Below are 22,762 nucleotides of genomic sequence, written 5' to 3'. Positions count from 1 at the left end.
AGTTGTTCTCTCACCTTCTGTAACCACGCCTAAGGTGGTTGTTTCAGATGGAACTAATGCTGTTGTATACTTTTCTGTGGATATACCTTCAGTAGTGGCCATCTCACTCGCTTTTGTTGAAGATAAAGTTGTAATTTCTGGAAACACAGTTCCAGTTGTTTTCTCACCTTCTGTAACAACACCTGAGATGGTTGTTTCAGATGAAACTGATGCTGTTGTATACTTTTCTGTGGATATACCTTCAGTAGTGGGCATCTCACTTGGTTTTGTTGAAGAGTAGGTTGTTATTACTGGATACATAGTTCCAGTTGTTCTCTCACCTTCTGTAACCACACCTGAGGTGGTTGTTTCAGATGGAACTGATGCCATTGTATACATTTCTGTTGATATACCTTCAGTACTTGGCATCTCACTAGGTTTTGTTGAAGAGTAGGTTGTTATTTCTGGATACATAGTTCCAGTTGTTCTCTCACCTTCTGTAACCACACCTGAGGTGGTTGTTTCAGATGGAACTGATGCCATTGTATACTTTTCTGTTGATATACCTTCAGTACTTGGCATCTCACTAGGTTTTGTTGAAGAGTAGGTTGTTATTTCTGGATACATAGTTCCAGTTGTTCTCTCACCTTCTGTAACCACACCTGAGGTGGTTGTTTCAGATGGAACTGATGCTGTTGTATACTTTTCTGTTGATATACCTTCAGTACTTGGCATCTCACTAGGTTTTGTTGAAGAGTAGGTTGTTATTTCTGGAAACATAGTTCCAGTTGTGCTCTCACCTTCTGTAACCACACCTGAGGTGGTAGTTTCAGATGGAACTGATGCTGTTGTATACTTTTCTGTTGATATACCTTCAGTACTTGGAATCTCACTTGGTTTTGTTGAAGAGTAGGTCGTTATTTCTGGATACAAAGTTCCAGTTGTTCTCTCGCCTTCTGTAACCACACCTGAGGTGGTTGTTTCAGATGGAACTGATGCCATTGTATACTTTCCTGTTGATATACCTTCAGTACTTGGAATCTCACTTGGTTTTGTTGAAGAGTAGGTCGTTATTTCTGGATACATAGTTCCAGTTGTTTTCTCACCTTCTGTAACCACACCTGAGGTGGTAGTTTCAGATGGAACTGATGCTGTTGTATACTTTTCTGTTGATATACCTTCAGTACTGGGCATCTCACTCGCTTTTGTTGAAGATAACGTTGTGATTTCTGGAAACACAGTTCCAGTTGTTTTCTCACCTTCTGTTACCAAACCTGAGGTGGTTGTTTCAGATGGAACTGATGCCATTGTATACTTTGTTGTTGATATACCTTCAGTAGTGGCCATGTCACTTGGTTTTGTTGGAGAGTAGGTCGTTATTTCTGGATACATAGTTCCAGTTGTTCTCTCACCTTCTGTAACCACACCTGAGGCGGTTGTTTCAGATGGAACTGATGCTGTTGTATACTTTTCTGTTGATATATCTTCAGTACTTGGCATCTCACTAGGTTTTGTTGAAGAGTAGGTCGTTATTTCTGGATACATAGTTCCAGTTGTTCTCTCACCTTCTGTTACCAGACCTGAGGTGGTTGTTTCAGATGGAACTGATGCCGTTGTATACTTTTCTGTGGTTATACCTTCAGTAGTTGGAATCTCACTTGATTTTGTTGAAGAGTAAGTTGTTATTTCTGGATACATAGTTCCAGTTGTTCTCTCATCTTCTGTTACCACACCTGGGGTGGTTGTTTCAGATGGAACTGATGCCATTGTATACTTTTCTGTTGATATACCTTCAGTACTTGGAATCTCACTTGGTTTTGTCGAGGAGTAGGTTGTTATTTCTGGATACATAGTTCCAGTTGTTCTCTCACCTCCTGTAACCACACCTGAGGTGGTTGTTTCAGATGGAACTGATGCCATTGTATACTTTTCTGTTGATATACCTTCAGTACTTCGAATCTCACTTGGTTTTGTTGAAGAGTAGGTCGTTATTTCTGGATACATAGTTCCAGTTGTTCTCTCACCTTCTGCAACCACACCTGAGGAGGTTGTTTCAGATGGAACTGATGCCATTGTATACTTTTCTGTTGATATACCTTCAGTACTTGGCATCTCACTAGGTTTTGTTGAAGAGTAGGTTGTTATTTCTGGAAACATAGTTCCAGTTGTTCTCTCACCTTCTGTAAACACACCTGAGGTGGTAGTTTCAGATAGAACTGATGCTGTTGTATATTTTTCTGTTGATACACCTTCAGTACTTGGCATCTCACTAGGTTTTGTTGAAGGGTAGGTTGTTATTTCTCGATACATAGTTCCAGTTGTTCTCTCACCTTCTGTAATCACACCTGAGGTGGTAGTTGCAGATGGAACTGATGCTGTTGTATACTTTTCTGTTGTTTTAGCTTCAGTACTTGGCATCACACTAGGTTTTGTTGAAGAGTAGGTCGTTATTTCTGAAAACATAGTTCCAGTTGTTCTCTCACCTTCTGTAACCACACCTGAGGTGGTTGTTTCAGATGGAACTGATGCTGTTGTATATTTTCCTTCTGTTGATATACCTTCAGTACTTGGCATCTCACTAGGTTTTGTTGAAGAGTAGGTTGTTATTTCTGGATACATAGTTCCAGTTGTTCTCTCGCCTTCTGTAACCACACCTGAGGTGGTTGTTTCAGATGGAACTGATGCCATTGTATACTTTCCTGTTGATATACCTTCAGTACTTGGAATCTCACTTGGTTTTGTTGAAGAGTAGGTCGTTATTTCTGGATACATAGTTCCAGTTGTTCTCTCACCTTCTGTAACCACACCTGAGGTGGTAGTTTCAGATGGAACTGATGCTGTTGTATACTTTTCTGTTGATATACCTTCAGTACTGGGCATCTCACTCGCTTTTGTTGAAGATAAAGTTGTGATTTCTGGAAACAGAGTTCCAGTTGTTTTCTCACCTTCTGTTACCACACCTGAGGTGGTTGTTTCAGATGGAACTGATGCCATTGTATACTTTGTTGTTGATATACCTTCAGTAGTGGCCATCTCACTTGGTTTTGTTGGAGAGTAGGTCGTTATTTCTGGATACATAGTTCCAGTTTTTCTCTCATCTTCTGTTACCACACCTGAGGTGGTAGTTTCAGATGGAACTGATGCTGTTGTATACTTTTCTGTTGATATACCTTCAGAACTTGGAATCTCACTTGGTTTTGTCGAGGAGTAGGTTGTTATTTCTGGATACATAGTTCCAGTTGTTCTCTCACCTCCTGTAACCACACCTGAGGTGGTTGTTTCAGATGGAACTGATGCCATTGTATACTTTTCTGTTGACATACCTTCAGTACTTGGAATCTCACTTGGTTTTGTTGAAGAGTAGGTCGTTATTTCTGGATACATAGTTCCAGTTGTTCTCTCACCTTCCGTTACCACACCTGAGGTGGTAGTTTCAGATGGAACTGATGCTGTTGTATACTTTTCTGTTGATATACCTTCAGTACTTGGCATCTCACTAGGTTTTGTTGAAGAGTAGGTTGTTATTTCTTGATACATAGTTCCAGTTGTTCTCTCACCTTCTGTAACCACACCTGAGGTGGTTGTTTCAGATGGAACTGATGCCATTGTATACTTTTCTGTTGATATACCTTCAGTACTTGGCATCTCACTAGGTTTTGTTGAAGAGTAGGTTGTTATTTCTGGAAACATAGTTCCAGTTGTTCTCTCACCTTCTGTAACCACACCTGAGGTGGTAGTTTCAGATGGAACTGATGCTGTTGTATACTTTTCTGTTGATATACCTTCAGTACTTGGCATCTCACTAGTTTTTGTTGAAGAGTAGGTTGTTATTTCTGGATACATAGTTCCAGTTGTTCTCTCACCTTCTGTAACCACGCCTGAGGTGGTTGTTTCAGATGGAACTGATGCCATTGTATACTTTTCTGTTGATATACCTTCAGTACTTGGCATCTCACTAGGTTTTGTTGGAGAGTAGGTTGTTATTTCTGGAAACATAGTTCCAGTTGTTCTCTCACCTTCTGTAACCTTCCCTGAGGTGGTTGTTTCAGATGGAACTGATGCTGTTGTATACTTTTCTGTTGACATACCTTCAGTACTGGCCATCTCACCCGGTTTTGTTGAAAAGTAAGTTGTTATTTCTGGATACACAGTTCCAGTTGTTTTCTCCCCTTCTGTAACCACTCTGGAGATGGCTGTATCAGATGGAACTGATGCTGTTGTATACTTTTCTGTGGTTATACCTTCAGTAGTTGCAATCTCACTTGGTTTTGTTGAAGAGTAGGTCGTTATTTCTGGATACATAGTTCCAGTTGTTCTCTCACCTTCTGTAACCACACCTGAGGTGGTAGTTTCAGATGGAACTGATGCTGTTGTATACTTTTCTGTTGATATACCTTCAGTACTGGGCATCTCACTCGCTTTTGTTGAAGATAAAGTTGTGATTTCTGGAAACAGAGTTCCAGTTGTTTTCTCACCTTCTGTTACCACACCTGAGGTGGTTGTTTCAGATGGAACTGATGCCATTGTATACTTTGTTGTTGATATACCTTCAGTAGTGGCCATCTCACTTGGTTTTGTTGGAGAGTAGGTCGTTATTTCTGGATACATAGTTCCAGTTTTTCTCTCATCTTCTGTTACCACACCTGAGGTGGTAGTTTCAGATGGAACTGATGCTGTTGTATACTTTTCTGTTGATATACCTTCAGAACTTGGAATCTCACTTGGTTTTGTCGAGGAGTAGGTTGTTATTTCTGGATACATAGTTCCAGTTGTTCTCTCACCTCCTGTAACCACACCTGAGGTGGTTGTTTCAGATGGAACTGATGCCATTGTATACTTTTCTGTTGACATACCTTCAGTACTTGGAATCTCACTTGGTTTTGTTGAAGAGTAGGTCGTTATTTCTGGATACATAGTTCCAGTTGTTCTCTCACCTTCCGTTACCACACCTGAGGTGGTAGTTTCAGTTGGAAATGATGCTGTTGTATACTTTTCTGTTGATATACCTTCAGTACTTGGAATCTCACTAGGTTTTGTTGAAGAGTAGGTTGTTATTTCTCGATACATAGTTCCAGTTGTTCTCCCACCTTCTGTAACCACACCTGAGGTGGTTGTTTCAGATGGAACTGATGCCATTGTATACTTTTCTGTTGATATACCTTCAGTACTTGGCATCTCACTAGGTTTTGTTGAAGAGTAGGTTGTTATTTCTGGATACATAGTTCCAGTTGTTCTCTCACCTTCTGTAACCACACCTGAGGTGGTAGTTTCAGATGGAACTGATGCTGTTGTATACTTTTCTGTTGATATACCTTCAGTACTTGGCATCTCACTAGGTTTTGTTGAAGAGTAGGTTGTTATTTCTTGATACATAGTTCCAGTTGTTCTCTCACCTTCTGTAACCACACCTGAGGTGGTTGTTTCAGATGGAACTGATGCCATTGTATACTTTTCTGTTGATATACCTTCAGTACTTGGCATCTCACTAGGTTTTGTTGAAGAGTAGGTTGTTATTTCTGGAAACATAGTTCCAGTTGTTCTCTCACCTTCTGTAACCACACCTGAGGTGGTAGTTTCAGATGGAACTGATGCTGTTGTATACTTTTCTGTTGATATACCTTCAGTACTTGGCATCTCACTAGTTTTTGTTGAAGAGTAGGTTGTTATTTCTGGATACATAGTTCCAGTTGTTCTCTCACCTTCTGTAACCACGCCTGAGGTGGTTGTTTCAGATGGAACTGATGCCATTGTATACTTTTCTGTTGATATACCTTCAGTACTTGGCATCTCACTAGGTTTTGTTGGAGAGTAGGTTGTTATTTCTGGAAACATAGTTCCAGTTGTTCTCTCACCTTCTGTAACCTTCCCTGAGGTGGTTGTTTCAGATGGAACTGATGCTGTTGTATACTTTTCTGTTGACATACCTTCAGTACTGGCCATCTCACCCGGTTTTGTTGAAAAGTAAGTTGTTATTTCTGGATACACAGTTCCAGTTGTTTTCTCCCCTTCTGTAACCACTCTGGAGATGGCTGTATCAGATGGAACTGATGCTGTTGTATACTTTTCTGTGGTTATACCTTCAGTAGTTGCAATCTCACTTGATTTTGTTGAAGAGTAAGTTGTTATTTCTGGATACATAGTTCCAGTTGTTCTCTCACCTTCTGTTACCACACCTGAGGCGGTAGTTTGAGATGGAACTGATGCTGTTGTATTCTTTTCTGTTGATATACCTTCAGTACTTGGAATCTCACTTGGTTTTGTTGAAGAGTAGGTTGTTATTTCTGGATACATAGTTCCAGTTGTTCTCTCACCTCCTGTAACCACACCTGAAGTGGTTGTTTCAGATGGAACTGATGCTGTTGTATACTTTTCTGTGGTTATACCTTCAGTACTTGGAATCTCACTTGGTTTTGTTGAAGAGTAGTTTGTTATTTCTGGATACATAGTTCCAGTTGTTCTCTCACCTTCTGTAACCTCCCCTGAGGTGGTTGTTTCAGATGGAACTGATGCTGTTGTATACTTTTCTGTTGATATACCTTCAGTACTTGGCATCTCACTAGGTTTTGTTGAAGAGTAGGTTGTTATTTCTGGATACATAGTTCCAGTTGTTCTCTCACCTTCTGTAACCACGCCTGAGGTGGTTGTTTCAGATGGAACTGATGCCATTGTATACTTTTCTGTTGATATACCTTCAGTACTTGGCATCTCACTAGGTTTTGTTGGAGAGTAGGTTGTTATTTCTGGAAACATAGTTCCAGTTGTTCTCTCACCTTCTGTAACCTTCCCTGAGGTGGTTGTTTCAGATGGAACTGATGCTGTTGTATACTTTTCTGTTGACATTCCTTCAGTACTGGCCATCTCACCCGGTTTTGTTGAAAAGTAAGTTGTTATTTCAGGATACACAGTTCCAGTTGTTTTCTCCCCTTCTGTAACCACACTGGAGATGGCTGTATCAGATGGAACTGATGCTGTTGTATACTTTTCTGTGGTTATACCTTCAGTACTTGGAATCTCACTTGGTTTTGTTGAAGAGTAGGTTGTTATTTCTGGATACATAGTTCCAGTTGTTCTCTCACCTCCTGTAACCACACCTGAAGTGGTTGTTTCAGATGGAACTGATGCCATTGTATACTTTTCTGTTGATATACCTTCAGTAGTTGCAATCTCACTTGATTTTGTTGAAGAGTAAGTTGTTATTTCTGGATACATAGTTCCAGTTGTTCTCTCACTTTCTGTAACCACACCTGAGGCGGTAGTTTCAGATGGAACTGAAGCTGTTGTATACTTTTCTGTTGATATACCTTCAGTACTTGGCATCTCACTTGGTTTTGTTGAAGAGTAGGTCGTTAATTCTGGATACATAGTTCCAGTTGTTCTCTCACCTTCTGTAAACACACCTGAGGTGGTTGTTTCAGATGGAACTGATGCTGTTGTATACTTTTCTGTTGATATACCTTCAGTACTTGGCATCTCACTTAGTTTTGTTGGAGAGTAGGTCGTTATTTCTGGATACATACTTCCAGTTGTTCTCTCACCTTCTGTAACCACACCTGAGGTGGTTGTTTCAGATGGAACTGATGCTGATGTATACTTTTCTGTGGATATACCTTCAGTACTGGCCATCTCACTTGGTTTTGTTGAAGAGTAGGTTGTCATTTCTGGATACACAGTTCCAGTTGTTCCCTCACCTTCTGTTACTACACCTGAGGTGGTTGTTTCAGATGGAACTGATGCTGTTGTATACTTTTCTGTTGATATACCTTCAGTACTGGGAATCTCACTTGGTTTTGTTGAAGAGTATGTTGTTATTTCTGGATACACAGTTCCAGTTGTTCCCTCACCTTCTGTAACCACACCTGAGGTGGTTGTTTCAGATGAAACTGATGTTGTTGCATACTTTTCTGTTGATTTACCTTCGATACTGGGCATCTCACTCGCTTTTGTTGAAGAGTAAGTTGTTATTTCTGGATACACAGTTCTAGTTGTTCCCTCACCTTCTGTAACCACACCTGAGGTGGTTGTTTCAGATGGAACTGAAGCTGTTGTATACTTTTCTGTGGATATACCTTCAGTACTGGCCATCTCACTCGCTTTTGTTGAAGAGAAGGTTGTTATTTCTGGAAACACAGTTCCAGTTGTTCCCTTTACTTCTGTTACCACACCTGAGGTGGTTGTTCCAGATGAAACTGATGTTGTTGCATACTTTTCTGTGGTTATACCTTCAGTAGTTGCAATCTCACTTGATTTTGTTGAAGAGTAAGTTGTTATTTCTGGATACACAGTTCCAGTTGTTTTCTCACCTTCTGTAACCACACCTAAGGTGCTTGTTTCAGATGACTCTGAAGCTGTTGTATACTTTTCTGTTGACATACCTTCAGTACTGGCCATCTCACCCTGTTTTGTTGAAGAGTAAGTTGTTATTTCTGGATACACACTTTTAGTTGTGCTCTCATCTTCTGTAACCACACCTGAGGTTGTGGTTTCAGATGTAAGTGAGGGCATTGTATTCTTTTCTGTTGACACCCCTTCAGTACTGGCTATGCCACTCATTTCGGTTGATGAATGAGTTATTACTTCAGGATAATCAGTACCAAAAGTTCCCCCAGTCTGTGTTACAAATTCTGTTGTAATATTTCCATATTGCATAGATACAGTTGTATATGCTGTTGTTGCTTCAGTGGTAGCATTTGTCGTATTGTTATACTCTCTTGATGAAGTTGGCTCTGTTCTACTCTCCATTCCAATATTTGATATAGTTCTGTTTATGATATTCTCCTCTGTTCTGATCTCAATAGTAGTAGTTCCTTCGGTTGTGTCAATCAACGGTATCGAAGTTACAGTGGCGAATTTCTCGGAGGTTGTTGTCATGGGGAAAACGATTTCAACATTTTCGGTCGTTGTTGTCAGTTTTTGTGTAACATATGTAACCGTAGAAATTGTTTCGGATTCCGAAGTGGTAGACTGAAGGGTAGTAAATGGGGAAGGGGGTATTTCAGGGAAACATTCGACTGAAGCGTTACCCATAAAACCTGAAGGACAAGTACAAATTACTCTGTGATTAGCGACTTCACAGATGGCGTTGTTGGCACAATATTTGGCACATGAAGTGGTGCATTCATGGTTGTAACATAATTCTGCTGGTTCACAATCCTTGTCTGATGTACAATTTCCAATTTTTTCGTCAGTAACTGTGAATATTATTTATACATAAAGGTTATTAATATTATTAGTTCAATAATTAGAATAAATACTATAGATGCAAAGCGTAATAGTCTGCGGGAAAGTAGTTGAAAGCTTGTAAAGATATACTGGAAGCAGTAAATAAGGCACAAACACCATTCTCAAGAAGTGACCCAAAAGGTAAGAAAAAGTACGGAGAACAAATTACAGGCACGTCCTGTTGCAGATTTAGACTGTCTTACGGAAGAAGGCAACGTTGTAGCAAGAAAATCTTTACTGCGTAAAGGTACTGAAACCGAAAGCTCATCGTTCACTGATGTTTTTGTCTTCAAGCACTAAAGTTTGTACCGAAAGTTATATTTTTTTTACCTTTGAGGCATCCATATTTCGAGTCTCTTATAAATCCTTCAGGGCAAAACTCGCATATAGGTTTATGATCTTCTACAGTGCAAGGAGAGTTTTCTGGACAATTCGCCGTTGTGCAAGGATCTTCACATCTGAATGCTCGACATGCTTGATGACGTGGACATCCATTGTCTCGAAGGCAAATCGATAAAGTTGGCACGCAGTTCTTAAGACAAATACAAACAGGTTTATGGTTTATGACGTCACAGCCCTTCTCTGGAGGACACGGTGGTGTGGCAGCGTTGCACGGATTTTGACAAATCCCCTCAATGCAAGATTTTTTCAGCGGACAATGTTCGTTGGTCGAGCATTCTGTTTTCTCTGGCGCGCAAGATATTTCTCCTCTCTCATTGACAACGAATCCGTTCTTACAGACACAAGTGGGCCTATGGTTGTGCACCTCGCACTTCTTGTTACCCCTACATTTGAAAGAGGGATTGCTGCAAGGATCTATACATTCGCCTGTACCGACGTTGCACGAAACATTCTGTGCACAATCTTTATCCGAATTACAAACAATAGGAACATTCGGTCTAGGATGCGTCTCAAGACACTTTGAATCGGGATAGCATTGCGTGTTGGCCATTCCCACATAACATTCTGGACAGGAACATCTGGGCCTGTGCATGATAGTCTTGCACATGGCGTTCAATCCACAGGCTCCTCTAAGTGTGCAAGGGTCAATACACTGGAAGTTGATGCAAGCCATCTCGTTGCTACATTCTAAGTCAGTGTTACACTCCGCTTCTGTTCGTGGATGAATAGAAAAAAAGAAAGCAATCGTAAGAAACCGTGAAAGAGGATACAATAATCTGACAATACACAACACAACACATGCGGGTGTGACTAAGACAGTCAGAGAGTGAGAGAAATGAAAGAGGCCATCTCAACAGAACCGAACAAGCGGCAATATTTACAGGAAGCAGCAGCTCTTAGCCGACACGATGCAACGTAGCTAATGTACAGACAATGTGAGAATGCACCTTTCATATCTCCCAATCTGACTTTGTCCATCATACCCGCTACATTTGATCGCATTTTTTAATCACTGCCTGACCGTTTATCCAATAACTCTTGCGTTACCGAATCGTGTGGAATGTGTTGTGGGGAAATGAATGAAAGGCAGATTGGAAGCCTGAAGTGTACATTCCACATGTAAGGGTTCAAACCTTAAATTTCAACTAGAACAGAAAACTGTAATTTAATATTTACATTATTATCTGGTGCACATAATATAACTCTTATCACCAGTGGGGAAAATTGGTACAACTGCCAACGACTCTTTGTAAAATACTTATCAAACAATTCCAGTGCGTTTATTATACAGTGATATCTCATTAATCGGGTAGTATCACTAATGCTCAGAATGCATTAGTTGAGCAGTAAGCCTAAATACTGTATACATTGTACGGTGTAACATCCAGTTATCAAAATCTTTGCATGTTTTACTCACCCCTCTGGCAGTCTAACTCTGGTCGTCCAGAGTAGCCTGGTAGGCATCTACATACGAATACAGCGTCTTCTCTGATGCATTCTGCGTTTTTACCACATCCTTCTGTTCTGCAATCCACTGCCTCGCTTTTCTCTGAACCTAATGAACAAATTCACATTTTAATTCACGATCCAATTGGAATTGAAAAATTTCTTCCTATACGATCATAAATTTGATGAAAATTTAAGAAAAATGAATTTGATGATTTCAATGCAGACTGAACATTCAAACAAGAAAAATTGTCACATAAATTATAGAGGATGTAAAATCATTCCTAATTCCCAAACAAACAAACTTCTTTTGTCTCTTCTTCGATAACAATACTGATTGTTTTTGTACAGTGTGCTAAATTAAAAAAAAAAAAGATATATGAAGTTCAACTTACATTCAATAGTGGGGTCACCAGCAGGATTACTTGCAGGGCAATAACACTGAGCTTTTCTATCATCTCCGATCTTACACTGAGCTCTCAGGCCACACAGTTTATTTCTACACAAATCCACCAGTTGTTTATCGCAAACACATCCTGTATAAGGATCACCAATGCAGTTAGATTCGCAGTTACATACGAAACCGTCTTCGTTCGTTTGACATTTTGCGTTTGGTCCACACGAATTCTTCATACATTTATCACTACCTGGTTGTTTGCATTCTATCAGAGCATTTCCAACGTATCCTGGTGGGCATGAGCACAAGGGCTTTCTGTCTTTAACCCTACACTGAGCGTTGACGCCACAAGCTCCCTGTTCTAGGCATGGATTTCTACAAGCCCCGTCAGAGCCACATCTCTTGTTTGATTCGCAATCCTCATTCTTCTGACACTCGTAAGGTAAGCATAGTATGTTTGGATCACCTTGGTAACCGTCTGGACAAAGACAAACTTTCCTGTGTTCGCTAGATTGACAAAGCGCGTTCTTTCCACACGACTTATCTTGTGAGCATGGATTCTTACACTTGTTCTCACTACATATTTCATTGTTGGCACAATCGCTGTTTCTTCTACAACCAGGTAGACAAACGCTATCAATACATTTCTGCCCTTGAGCACAGTGCAGTTGTGAAGAACACTTATTCCTACATTTTCCAAGCGAGCACACTTCTCCACAAGAGCAATCTTTCTCGTTACGACAAGATTTTGTACAATAACCGATTTCATCACACTCACAATTACCATCGCATCTTCTTGCTGCTTGGGTACAGCTGACAAGTGGGTTTCCGAAGAAATTCGCCGGACAACTGCATTGTGCCACGTGATTCTTCACTTTACAGTCAGCACATGAACCACACGAGGTGAATCCATCGCAAGGATCTACAAAAAACGGTTAAGGATTAGATATATAGTTGATGGGTTTGGAGATTGACTGCACTCACCTTGACATTTGTTGTTTATACATGCCTGGTCTTTAGGACACACTGAGTCACTTCTACAACCAATGTTACATATTCTGTTCTCGCAAATCTGGTTCTTATCGCATGATGAATCCGAGTTACATATTGTTCTGCAGATACCTCTCAAACATTTCTCGTCAGTAAGACAATTCTTATCCCTGTAAATAACTTAGTTGAGTATCATTTAAATATAAAGTAGGTTTTAACTTACGTTCTGCAAACCTTCTGGCAGGTTCCGCCGAAGCATACGTTCCTTTCTGGACACTCTGTATCAGAATCACATTTTCTAACCGGATGTTTACAAGCCTCCAAAGGATTTCCTACCAAAGGTGAGGGACAAACGCATAACTTTCTGTGGTTAACAACAGAGCATTCGGCATTCGTGCCACATGATGTTGGCGAATCACAAGGGTTTGCGCATTTGTTGTTGACGCATTTCTCGTAGGACTCACAACCATTATCACTTCTGCAACCTATTGTGCAAACCAAACCGTTACAGATCTCTCCACTCCTGCAATCATCGTCCCTTCGGCAGATTGGTTTGCACACATTGGTCGATGCATCACAACGTTCCTTATTCAAGCAATTGTCATCAGACGAGCAAAGCGTTCTACAAACATTCTCAACGCAGATGTTACCAGCTGGACATTCTTTGTTTTCTCTACAGCTTGGAGCAGGAGTTCGGACACATCCTATCTTAGCTGTGGGATTTGGAACGAAATCAGCTCCACAAGAACAAGACGCCCTGTGGTTTGAAACTGTGCATAACGCGTTAGGTCCACATGGACTGTCTAGGCAAGGATTGGTGCATTTGTTGTTTCTGCACGACTCACTGCTAGAGCAATCGTCGTCGCTGTGACACCCATACAGGCAGATGTTGTTCAGGCAAATGTGTCCCAAGAAGCAATCGTTGTCCACTCTACATGTTAATTTGCAAATTCCTTTGAGACATTTCTCGTTGAAAGCACATTCATTGTCTGACGCACAACGCGGAATGCAGGAATTCTCTTGACAAACATAGTCTTTCTGACAGTCTTTACCAGACGAACAAGATGTTGGAAGTCTGAAACATTCCTGATCAGGGTTTCCAGTGAAACCACTAGGACACTGGCATTGTCGTTGATGGTTGTCCGATGTGCACTTGGCGTTCATTCCACATGCGTTAGTAAGTTCGCAGGGATTCAAACACTGAGATTGAATACATTTTTCGAAGAGGCTACATTCTGAATCAGCCTGGCAGAAGGGTCTGCAAGTACTTCCATAACAATAGGTGTTGGCTGGACATTCAAGCGTTGATTTGCATGACACTGGTTTTGGTCTGCAACCGACAGTTACATCATTGGGGTTGCCTTGGTATCCGTTCTTGCAGCTACAATGAGCAGAGTGATTTATGGAAATACACTCTGCATTTGGTCCGCACACAGCATCTTCACAGACGTCGGTACACTTAGCGATGCCCAAAGAAGTGTCACATTTTGCTGCTGTAGGGCAATCTAAGTCTTTTTCGCATTCTGCAGGTGCTCTGCAGCCCTCGTTGTAAGGATCTCCAACGGAGCCATGAGGACACTGACATTTGAAGGATCCTCTAGAATTATGACAGATAGCTTCAGGACCACAAGGTTGATCTGCGCAGAAGTCAATCAGATGACAACCTGTTCGTCCATTGCCGGTATACCCAGGTTGACAGTAGCACACTTGTTTGTGATTATCAGCAGAACATAGTGCGTTCTTACCGCAAGGATTATGCACTAAGCAGGCTATTTTGCACATGGATTGGTCGCATAGTTTATCATTCGAGCACTGATTGTTTCTTTCGCACTCCACCTTTCTGCAACCGTGTTTGTCATCGTTGGGATTTCCTTTAAAGCCGGCCTTACATTTGCATGTTGCTTTGTGGTTCTTGGAGATGCACTCGGCGTTTCTACCGCATAGCACGCCTTCACAGGCATTGACGCAATCGTTGCGTCCTACGTTGTTCGAGAAACATTTCTCATTGTAAGAACAGTCTGCACTTTCCCTACATCTTATCTCTTGGGTACATATATTGTTCAAACAGAATTGGTAATCAGGACATGTTGTGTTGGATTTGCAAGTTGGTTGGCAGATTCCATTCAGGCAAAGTTGTTCTGGTAGGCAGTCTCTTGAAGTGGTGCAAATTTCCGTACAAACACCATTGTTACATTTTGACCCAGAAGCACATTGGTTGTCAGATGCGCAATATTGAATATCCACGCATCCTAGATGTGGATCTCCCGTGGTTCCCGCTTTGCAACTACAAATACCCACGTGATTGGATGGTACACAATCTGAATTGGGCCCACATGCATTCGACAGGCTGCAAGGGTTCAAGCATTTGGTCTCGATGCAGGTTTTATCTTGCTGGCAGTCTGAATTGCTGTCACACTCAATTGGTATGCAGTTTCTTCTAGAATCGATTTTAGTTTTTTGCGGACATTTACATATAGCTTCATGGCCAACCGGTATACATTCTGCGTTCTTGCCGCAGGCTTTTGGATTTTCACATGGGTTTTTACATTTGTTTTCTGTGCAAATGGCTGAAGATGGACAATCTGAGTTTGTTACGCATTCGCCTGGTTTTTTGCAACCCACGCCAGATGGGTCACCAACCAGACCTTCAGGACACACACACGAGAAGCTTCCTTCCACATTGACACAGCTGAAAAAAAAAAGATTACCTACTGATTTTCACACATTTAGTGAACAACCTACCTTGCTGATGCGTGACATGGCTGGGACACCAAACATTCATTTATATCCACACATTTTCCTGCGATCAAGGTGTAACCTTCGAAACAGTTGCAGACTGAATTATGGTTTTTGACAGAACAAGTTCCTTTTCCACAAGTTGCATCATTGCACGGATCTGAAAAAACAACATTTTTAACATGTTCCGGAAGAATAAATAAAGATAACTCACTTAGACACTTGTTGCTTTGCTTATCGCAGAATCTACTTTGATCGCAGTCAGTATCCACCAAACATTCAACTTTGAAACAGCCATATGATTTATCGTATGCATCTCCAAGATGGCCAGAAGGACAACTACACTTCAATTTGTGGTTAGAAACGTTGCAGATGGCGTTTGGTCCGCATTTGTCTTCTTCGCAAGGGTCTTGACATTTATTTTGTTTGCATATGAGGTTGCCGGTACATTCTGTGTTTCTTCTGCAATAGTTTGGCGAAAGACATCCCGGATTTATGTATGGGTCACCAACACTGCCCTCTGGACACAAGCAAACGTATGAACCAGGTTTATTTTGGCATTTTGCCGAAGAATGACATGGATTTGCTTCACATTCGTTTATATCCTCGCAACCATTCGGTGTTCCTGTGAAACCCTTCGCGCATTTGCATTGTCCTTTCACACATATCTCTGAGGTTCTGCAGTCTGAATTGACGCTGCAACCTCCTAGACAAAGACCATTGCGACAGATTTCTCCAGGTATGCAATTGTTATCACCATAGCACACTTTGACGCATGAGCTGTTAGTACATCTTTCTCCAATGGCGCACACTGAGTTGTCTCGGCATGATATTTGACATTGGCCGTTGAAACAGAGGAAACCTTTGGGACATTGTCTGTTAGTTTCGCAAACCAAAGATTGTCTGGTGCAACCTTGTTGTGGTGTTGGATTACCAATAAAACCTTCAGGGCATTTGCAAATTGTTTGATGATTTTGACAGGAGCATATAGCGTTTGGTCCACAAGATCCTTCCAGTTCACAAGGGTTCAAGCATTTGTTGTTGATACACGCCTCGGCATTTGGACAGTTTTTATTACTCCTACAACCAAGACTGCACGTACCGTTGATGCAAGCGTTATTCTCAGAGCATTGGTTGTGGCTGTTACAAGGCGTCATGCACTTATTCTGCAGACATCTTTCTCCAGGTGAACAATTCTTACCGTTTCTACAAACAGATCGACACTGTTGGTTGTAACATACGCCATCTCCACAGTCTGCATCATTGAAACAAGTCGAGATTAGTCTTACACAACCTTGCATTCCGTTTGGAGATGAAACGAAACGGTCGAAGCATTTACAAACAGGTTTTCGATCTTCCACCGTACATTGAGAGTTTGGAGGACAATCAATGTATTCGCAAGGATTCACACAGCGTCCTTGATAGCACACAGATTGATTTGGACAGTCTCTATCTCCGTTAGGGCAGTTTCCTTCCGGTCTACATCCTGAAGTTAGTGCATCGCCAACTGTGCCAGGAGGGCATTTGCATTGGAACCCAAAAGTGCTGCTCTCGCAAATAGCTGTTTCGTGGCATGGATTTGGATTGCATGTATCTAATTGAGCACATTCAATTTCTGCAACTGGATTAGGTCTGAAGCCAGGTGGACACTAGAATTGAAAACGTTCAGAATGAGAATGTTTGATAGTGAGGAATGTTACTTGAAGAGACATATTTTCTGATCATGATCACGAAGAAAAGAGCTCACATTCATGTATTTTTAACTGTTACAAAGAGAGTTAATATAGAAGTGAATCAGTTTTTTCATTCTAATAACTATAATGAAAGTTGAATATCAAATTACTATGTTAAACAATTCAAACGTGAGCTGAAGAAATATGAATCACACTTGACAATATCTACTATTGTATATTTACCTGACATGTTGCTTTTCCCCCTTCAGCAATACAAACAGCATTGTCTCCACAAGAATCTTCATCACATACATCATAGCAAGTATGGGTAAGCCTGTTACATAACTGTGATGGTGGACAGTCCAGATTGTAAACACACGGCACGGACCTACAACCAGTGGCATTGTTAGGATTTCCGACATAGCTTCCTGGAGGACATTGACATTTGGCCACGTGGTTGTTCACTATGCAAACGGCATTAGGACCGCAGGATACATAGTCGCAAGCAGGTCTGCAAGCGAGCAGGTTGTGCTTTTCGTGCTTCCTGCAGACCTCCTGTTCAGGACACTGAGTGTCGGTGTTGCATTGGTTCTGATCGATTGGTTTGCACCCACTGCGATCGTTAGGATTGCCAGTAAAACCGCTCAAACAGTGACACTGTCCTCTGTGTGATTCTGCAATGCAGGCTGCATTGTTGGGACAGGTGAAATGGGAACAGACCGGAGTGCATTTCATTATTCCTATCTCATCCGGTTGGCAAGAAGATATAGGTTCGCAGTCCACGTCGGATCTACAGTCCGGAACCGAAGGTTTTTCGCAGATTGATTTTACAGGGTTCCAGACGTACTCAGGTTTGCAGGCACAAGTGGCGTGTTGTCCTGCGTCCAATTGACATAATTCATTCAGCCCACATGCTACGGTTTCGCACGGACTTATACACTTTTGCAAACCATCAACGTTGATGGCGCATATGTTTCCATCTAAGCAATCTTTGTCAGAACGGCATTGTTTTTGATTAGTCCTTTCTTCTAACTGACAACCGATGTTTAGATTTCCAGGGTTTCCAAAGTAACCCGAAGCACAAATACAAGAGGACCTATGGTTTTCAGCGACGCAAAGAGCGTTAGGGCCACAATGGACTTTGCTGCAAGCGTCCAAGCATTTCCTGGAGCCTTTTCCCAGTTGGAAGCATATTTCGGTATCGTAGCAATCCAGATCTGAGTGACACTGGCCTTGGATCTTACAACCAGCGATTAAATCGTTAGGATTTCCTATATATCCAGGTGGGCACAAGCATACACCGTTTACGCAACCAGCTTTCGGGCCACAATGCACACTCTCGCAGATATTCTTGCAAGTTCCTTGTTGGCAGGAATACCCATTGGGACATAAAACGTTGTCGTTACATTCACAATCGTCCGGATTTTTGCAAATGCCCCCTTGAACCTCTGAACACATTATGAATGGATTTCCTGCAAAGCCTTCCTTGCATCGACAATCGTAGCTACCGATGGTGTTTAAGCAAACAGCACTTTGACCACAGACGTTGTTGTTACATTCATTGATGTCCTCACATCCAATGAAAGGGTTTCCAGTGAAACCAAGCAAGCAAACGCATTCAATTCGGTTGTAATTCTCTCTGCACTCGGCATTGGGTCCACAGGACTTTGCACTACAGACATTCTTTTGCAGCCCTTTGCAGGACTCGTATGGATTTCCGCTGGTGCCATCGTCGCAAACGCAGATGTTCGAGGTTCCATATTCGCAATGGGCGTTTTCTCCGCAGTCTGGTTGACAGCTTGGTGCTATTATTGCTACAAAAAATTAAAATTAGATTGTCTTGATATATGAAGTTGAGTGATTTCTACTTACGAGGCATGCATATCAGATCAGGGTTCCCGATGAAGTTGGGATTGCAGACGCATTTGTTAGTTTTGGAGTCACAATGTGCGCCGATTCCGCATATTATACCTTCGCACCTTTCCTTGCATCTACCACCTATACAAACTTTCGGTTCTTGGCAAGTTTGAACATTCGAGCAAACATCAGTGAAACATTCCCCACCTGGGAAAGGATTGCCCATGAAACCTTCCAAACACTTGCAAGTGGGTCCTTCGTAAGTGACAATACAATGTGCTCTTGGGGCACACAGGATATCCTCGCATACTGAAATCGAAAATACATATTGTAGGATTGTTTTTGCGGAATGAAAAAAATTTAGAACTTACATGAAACACAGCCACCATCCACTCCTTTCTTGAAACCAGGCTTGCATTTGCACGAAGCCGTATGTTTTTCTGGCTCACAATAAGCATTTTGTCTGCAGAGGACTGTTGCGCATGGACTGATACAAGAGTTGTCCACACACGTTAAAGTACCAGCGCAATCTTCATTTCTTTGACATTCAACCTTACTCATTCCACTCTCAAGGATGCATCCACCTTTGTAAGGATCTCCAGTCATTCCTTTAGGACATACACACTTGAACCCACCCTTCTCGTTGACACAACGAGCACCATAAGCACAGGGCGTTTCGTCACACTCGTCTATGTCAACGCAGCCTTCCACAGGATCTCCTCTGTAACCTTGTTCACACATGCATTTCGGAGGATCGCTCACGATACATTTAGAGTTAATTCCGCAAGGGAACCTTTCACAAGGACTCTTGCACTTGTTCTGATCTGACCTGTCTGTGAAGAAAGGTGGTGGACAGACGCATTCACCTGGTTGTACGCATCTTTCATTCGCCAAACATTCGTTGTCATTGCTACATTTCTTCTGTGCTGGAGCACACAAACCGTTGTATGGATCTCCCCCATAACCTTCAGGACAATGACATTCATAAGAGCCTTTCGTGTTGAAACACTCGGCGCCAAAACCACAAACTTGTTGTTGTTCGGAACATTCGTTGATGTCGACGCATGATCCATCTAAAGCCGATCTGAACCCTTTGGGGCAAGCGCAATAGCTCACTCCTCCTGTTATGGTAATGCATTCAGCTCCATCTGGACAAGATCCGTCGGCACCACAACCAGCTAATACACAGTTGCCATCGTTGAACTTATAGGGCGGTTGACATTTGCAGTCTGAACTGTTGCATTCGATGCATTCTAGATAGGGGTTTCCATTAAAGCCTGGCGCACAATGGCATTCGTAACTTCCAGGTAGATTCTTGCAGACCGCGTTGAGACCACAAGATGGTTTATCTCTGAATTCAGTACATTCGTCGTTGTCCCTACACTTTCCAGTATCATGGTCTCTTACATAACCTTGAACACAGATACAAACACTTTCTCCGACGAATTCATCAATGATACATTGTTCTCCTGCTGGACAAGGGTTGGAGTCAGAGCAGACGAACAAGTCGCTGGTTTTTGTACATCCTGTCCTATAAGGATCACCAGAAGTGCCTCCAGGACACTGACAAGAGAAGGAACCAGGTTCGTTTTTACATATGGCACCACTTGGACAAGGATTTCCGACACATTCATTGATGTCAACACAACCATTAGCTGTTCCTGTGAAACCATCATCGCAGATACATTTGGCTTCTTGGTTTATCAAGGTGCATTGTTCGTTTGGACCACACTGTTTTGTCTCACATGGATCTGAGGAAGGTTCGAGTTAAAAATGTTATAAAAACAAATTAATAAAACAACTTACGTCTACAATCGTTTCCTATATTTGGCTCTGGACACAAACATCTCTTTTTCGAGTCACATATCGAATTTCCAGGACAATCTGAGTCTTTATCGCAAGTAACAATTTCATTACATCTAGTTTTCGGGTCAGGATCAGGAACAGTTCCTTCAGGACAAGAACATTCGAAAGATCCTTGAGTATTCTTGCAAATCGCACCAATACCACAAGAGTCAGTATACAGGCATTCATTTACATCATGACATTGACTTTGCGGATTTCCAGAGAAACCTGGTGGACAGACACAGTTGTAGCTTCCAGGAGAATTGGTACAAGTAGCGTTGATGCCACATCTACCAGAAGGACCATTTATCGTATCACATTCATCGATATCTGAAATATTTAGTAGATATCACACACTGAAAGGTTTGGAAGTTGTAGAGTAACTCACCTATACATCCTGCAGCTATATCATGTGGATCATAAGTCCACCCATCATCACATATGCAATATGCTTCGTCTCCATCAGGCTTGCAATAAGCATGGTCACCACATTTAACGTCTTCACACGGTGCTTTACATTGTACCATAGGAGGAGCTCCTACATAACCGCTTTCACACTCACAGTGAAAGCTTCCAAGTGTATTTCTACAAACAGCGTATGGCCCACAAGGCTCTGAAGCACATTCGTCTATATCCAAACACGTGGCACCTTTTGGTGTGAAGCCTTTTTGACAGAAACATTGATTTTGGATACACTCAGCGTTATTTGTACAGTCAAAGTTTGATTTGCATAAAATGTTAACGTCAATCTGAAAGAATGAAGGATGTGATAAGTTCAATGTCTCAAAGGTTACAAGCAGAGGATTCTTACCTGTTCACAAGCAACTTTCGGTGAAGGACTGGCCTGATAGCCTTGAGGACATAAACAATTATACCCTGGAGATGTGTTTTCACAAACTGCATGTAGCCCGCAAGGCTTATCCAAAACGTTACACTCATCTATGTCTTCACATCGTTTGTACGGATCTCCAGTGTAATCTTCTAAACATTCACAGACGAAGCTTCCAATAGTATCCTTACATACTGCATTCTCTCCACAAGGATTCGTCTGACATTCGTTTACATCTAAACAAAGTGTGCAAAATATTCGAAAAAAGTTCTAGAAAACATCAGAAGAAAAACAACAAACCTACGCAGAAATACAGACTGAAAGAAACAGAACAGGCAAGACGTAGATCGAAAAACATACAAAGAACAGGCTGAAAATGAAACTGAATTATATAATACAGATGCTGAAAGGTAAATGAGAAGTTTGTACAAAAATATTGTATACAGTATTAGGCTACTAGGTATAGGTATAGAATACTGGAAATAAAACAATAAGTACCTACGAAAAAGTCGTTCAGTTGTTATGTGGAAAATAAACTCCAGGAAATAAGTGAAAAGGAGATTTTTAGAGACAGCTTGAAAGCGCAGTGACTTGGATTTTACTCAACAATTTTTCGCATTTTCGTGAGGTCAACAGTTAAAGTAATCTTACTGTTTGGTATAGTGTCTCAATGAATGATGTTTTGGCTTTAAATGAAGATGTTCAGCTTTTGAAATCTAAAGCGTTGATGTGTATATGATGTGTTCGATTGCCTCGTTTCCTCTGTTCGATTTCATGCTTTATTTTCATGCAGTTAGAGGAGAGATGATTGTTTTGAGAAGAGGACGAGCAGAGGAAAACGCTGCAATCAGTGCACATGTGATTCGAAAATGAAGACAGCGTGTAGTGCTAGTCCTGCTGGCTGAACCATATTGGTATCTTGTATGAGGTTCAGCTATCCATAACCTATATGGATGCGCGGACTGAAAAATTGTTGAGTAAAACGGTTCACTCGAGTTCAATAGTTTTTAAATCGTTCACTAACTTTCACAGTATAGTTCTCCTTTTCCAGTGAAGCCCTGAGGGCAAAGGCATTTGTACGATCCCGGCACATTAATGCATTTAGCGTTTATCCCACAAGCCCCCGATCTGCCACATTCGTTTATATCCACGCATTCCTGCCCTGCTGCTCCACCGGTATAGCCTTCTGCGCAAGCGCAGTGGTAACTTCCGTTCGTGTTTAGGCACTTTGCAGACGTTGAGCATGGGTTTGAGTCGCATTCGTTAAGATCTGGTAGGGTTTTAGCGTTAATTTTGGGTTATATGTTGTGTTGGTTGGTTAGAGAGGGGAGATTGATTTTCTTTAGTTCTTTTTAGTCTTATCTTTTTACAATTTTTGTCAGTGGTTAC

At 41.5% G+C, this 22,762-nt stretch overlaps 1 protein-coding gene across 1 annotated transcript in view; it reads right to left on the bottom strand.

The window, feature by feature from the left end:
• LOC123680044 overlaps positions 1-22,762 on the bottom strand; it is a 225,248-nt gene that overhangs the window by 62,489 nt on the left and 139,997 nt on the right. The window contains exons 8-21 of the mRNA XM_045617694.1: positions 22,398-22,643; positions 21,356-21,609; positions 20,933-21,293; positions 20,506-20,874; positions 19,071-20,450; positions 18,715-19,008; positions 17,086-18,656; positions 15,384-16,818; positions 15,176-15,329; positions 12,657-15,122; positions 12,428-12,603; positions 11,442-12,365; positions 11,018-11,155; positions 9,529-10,311 (exon numbers count right to left, since the gene is read on the bottom strand). Of these exons, the coding sequence (XP_045473650.1) occupies positions 9,529-10,311; positions 11,018-11,155; positions 11,442-12,365; positions 12,428-12,603; positions 12,657-15,122; positions 15,176-15,329; positions 15,384-16,818; positions 17,086-18,656; positions 18,715-19,008; positions 19,071-20,450; positions 20,506-20,874; positions 20,933-21,293; positions 21,356-21,609; positions 22,398-22,643 (10,551 nt within the window). The remainder of the gene's footprint in view (positions 1-9,528; positions 10,312-11,017; positions 11,156-11,441; positions 12,366-12,427; positions 12,604-12,656; positions 15,123-15,175; positions 15,330-15,383; positions 16,819-17,085; positions 18,657-18,714; positions 19,009-19,070; positions 20,451-20,505; positions 20,875-20,932; positions 21,294-21,355; positions 21,610-22,397; positions 22,644-22,762) is intronic.

Source organism: Harmonia axyridis, chromosome 5 (genome assembly GCF_914767665.1).
Source record: "Harmonia axyridis chromosome 5, icHarAxyr1.1, whole genome shotgun sequence".
In the NCBI taxonomy this organism is placed as follows: Eukaryota; Metazoa; Arthropoda; class Insecta; order Coleoptera; family Coccinellidae; genus Harmonia; species Harmonia axyridis.
Note: the sequence above shows the minus strand (reverse complement) of the source record. Positions and strands in the feature narration are given on the sequence as shown.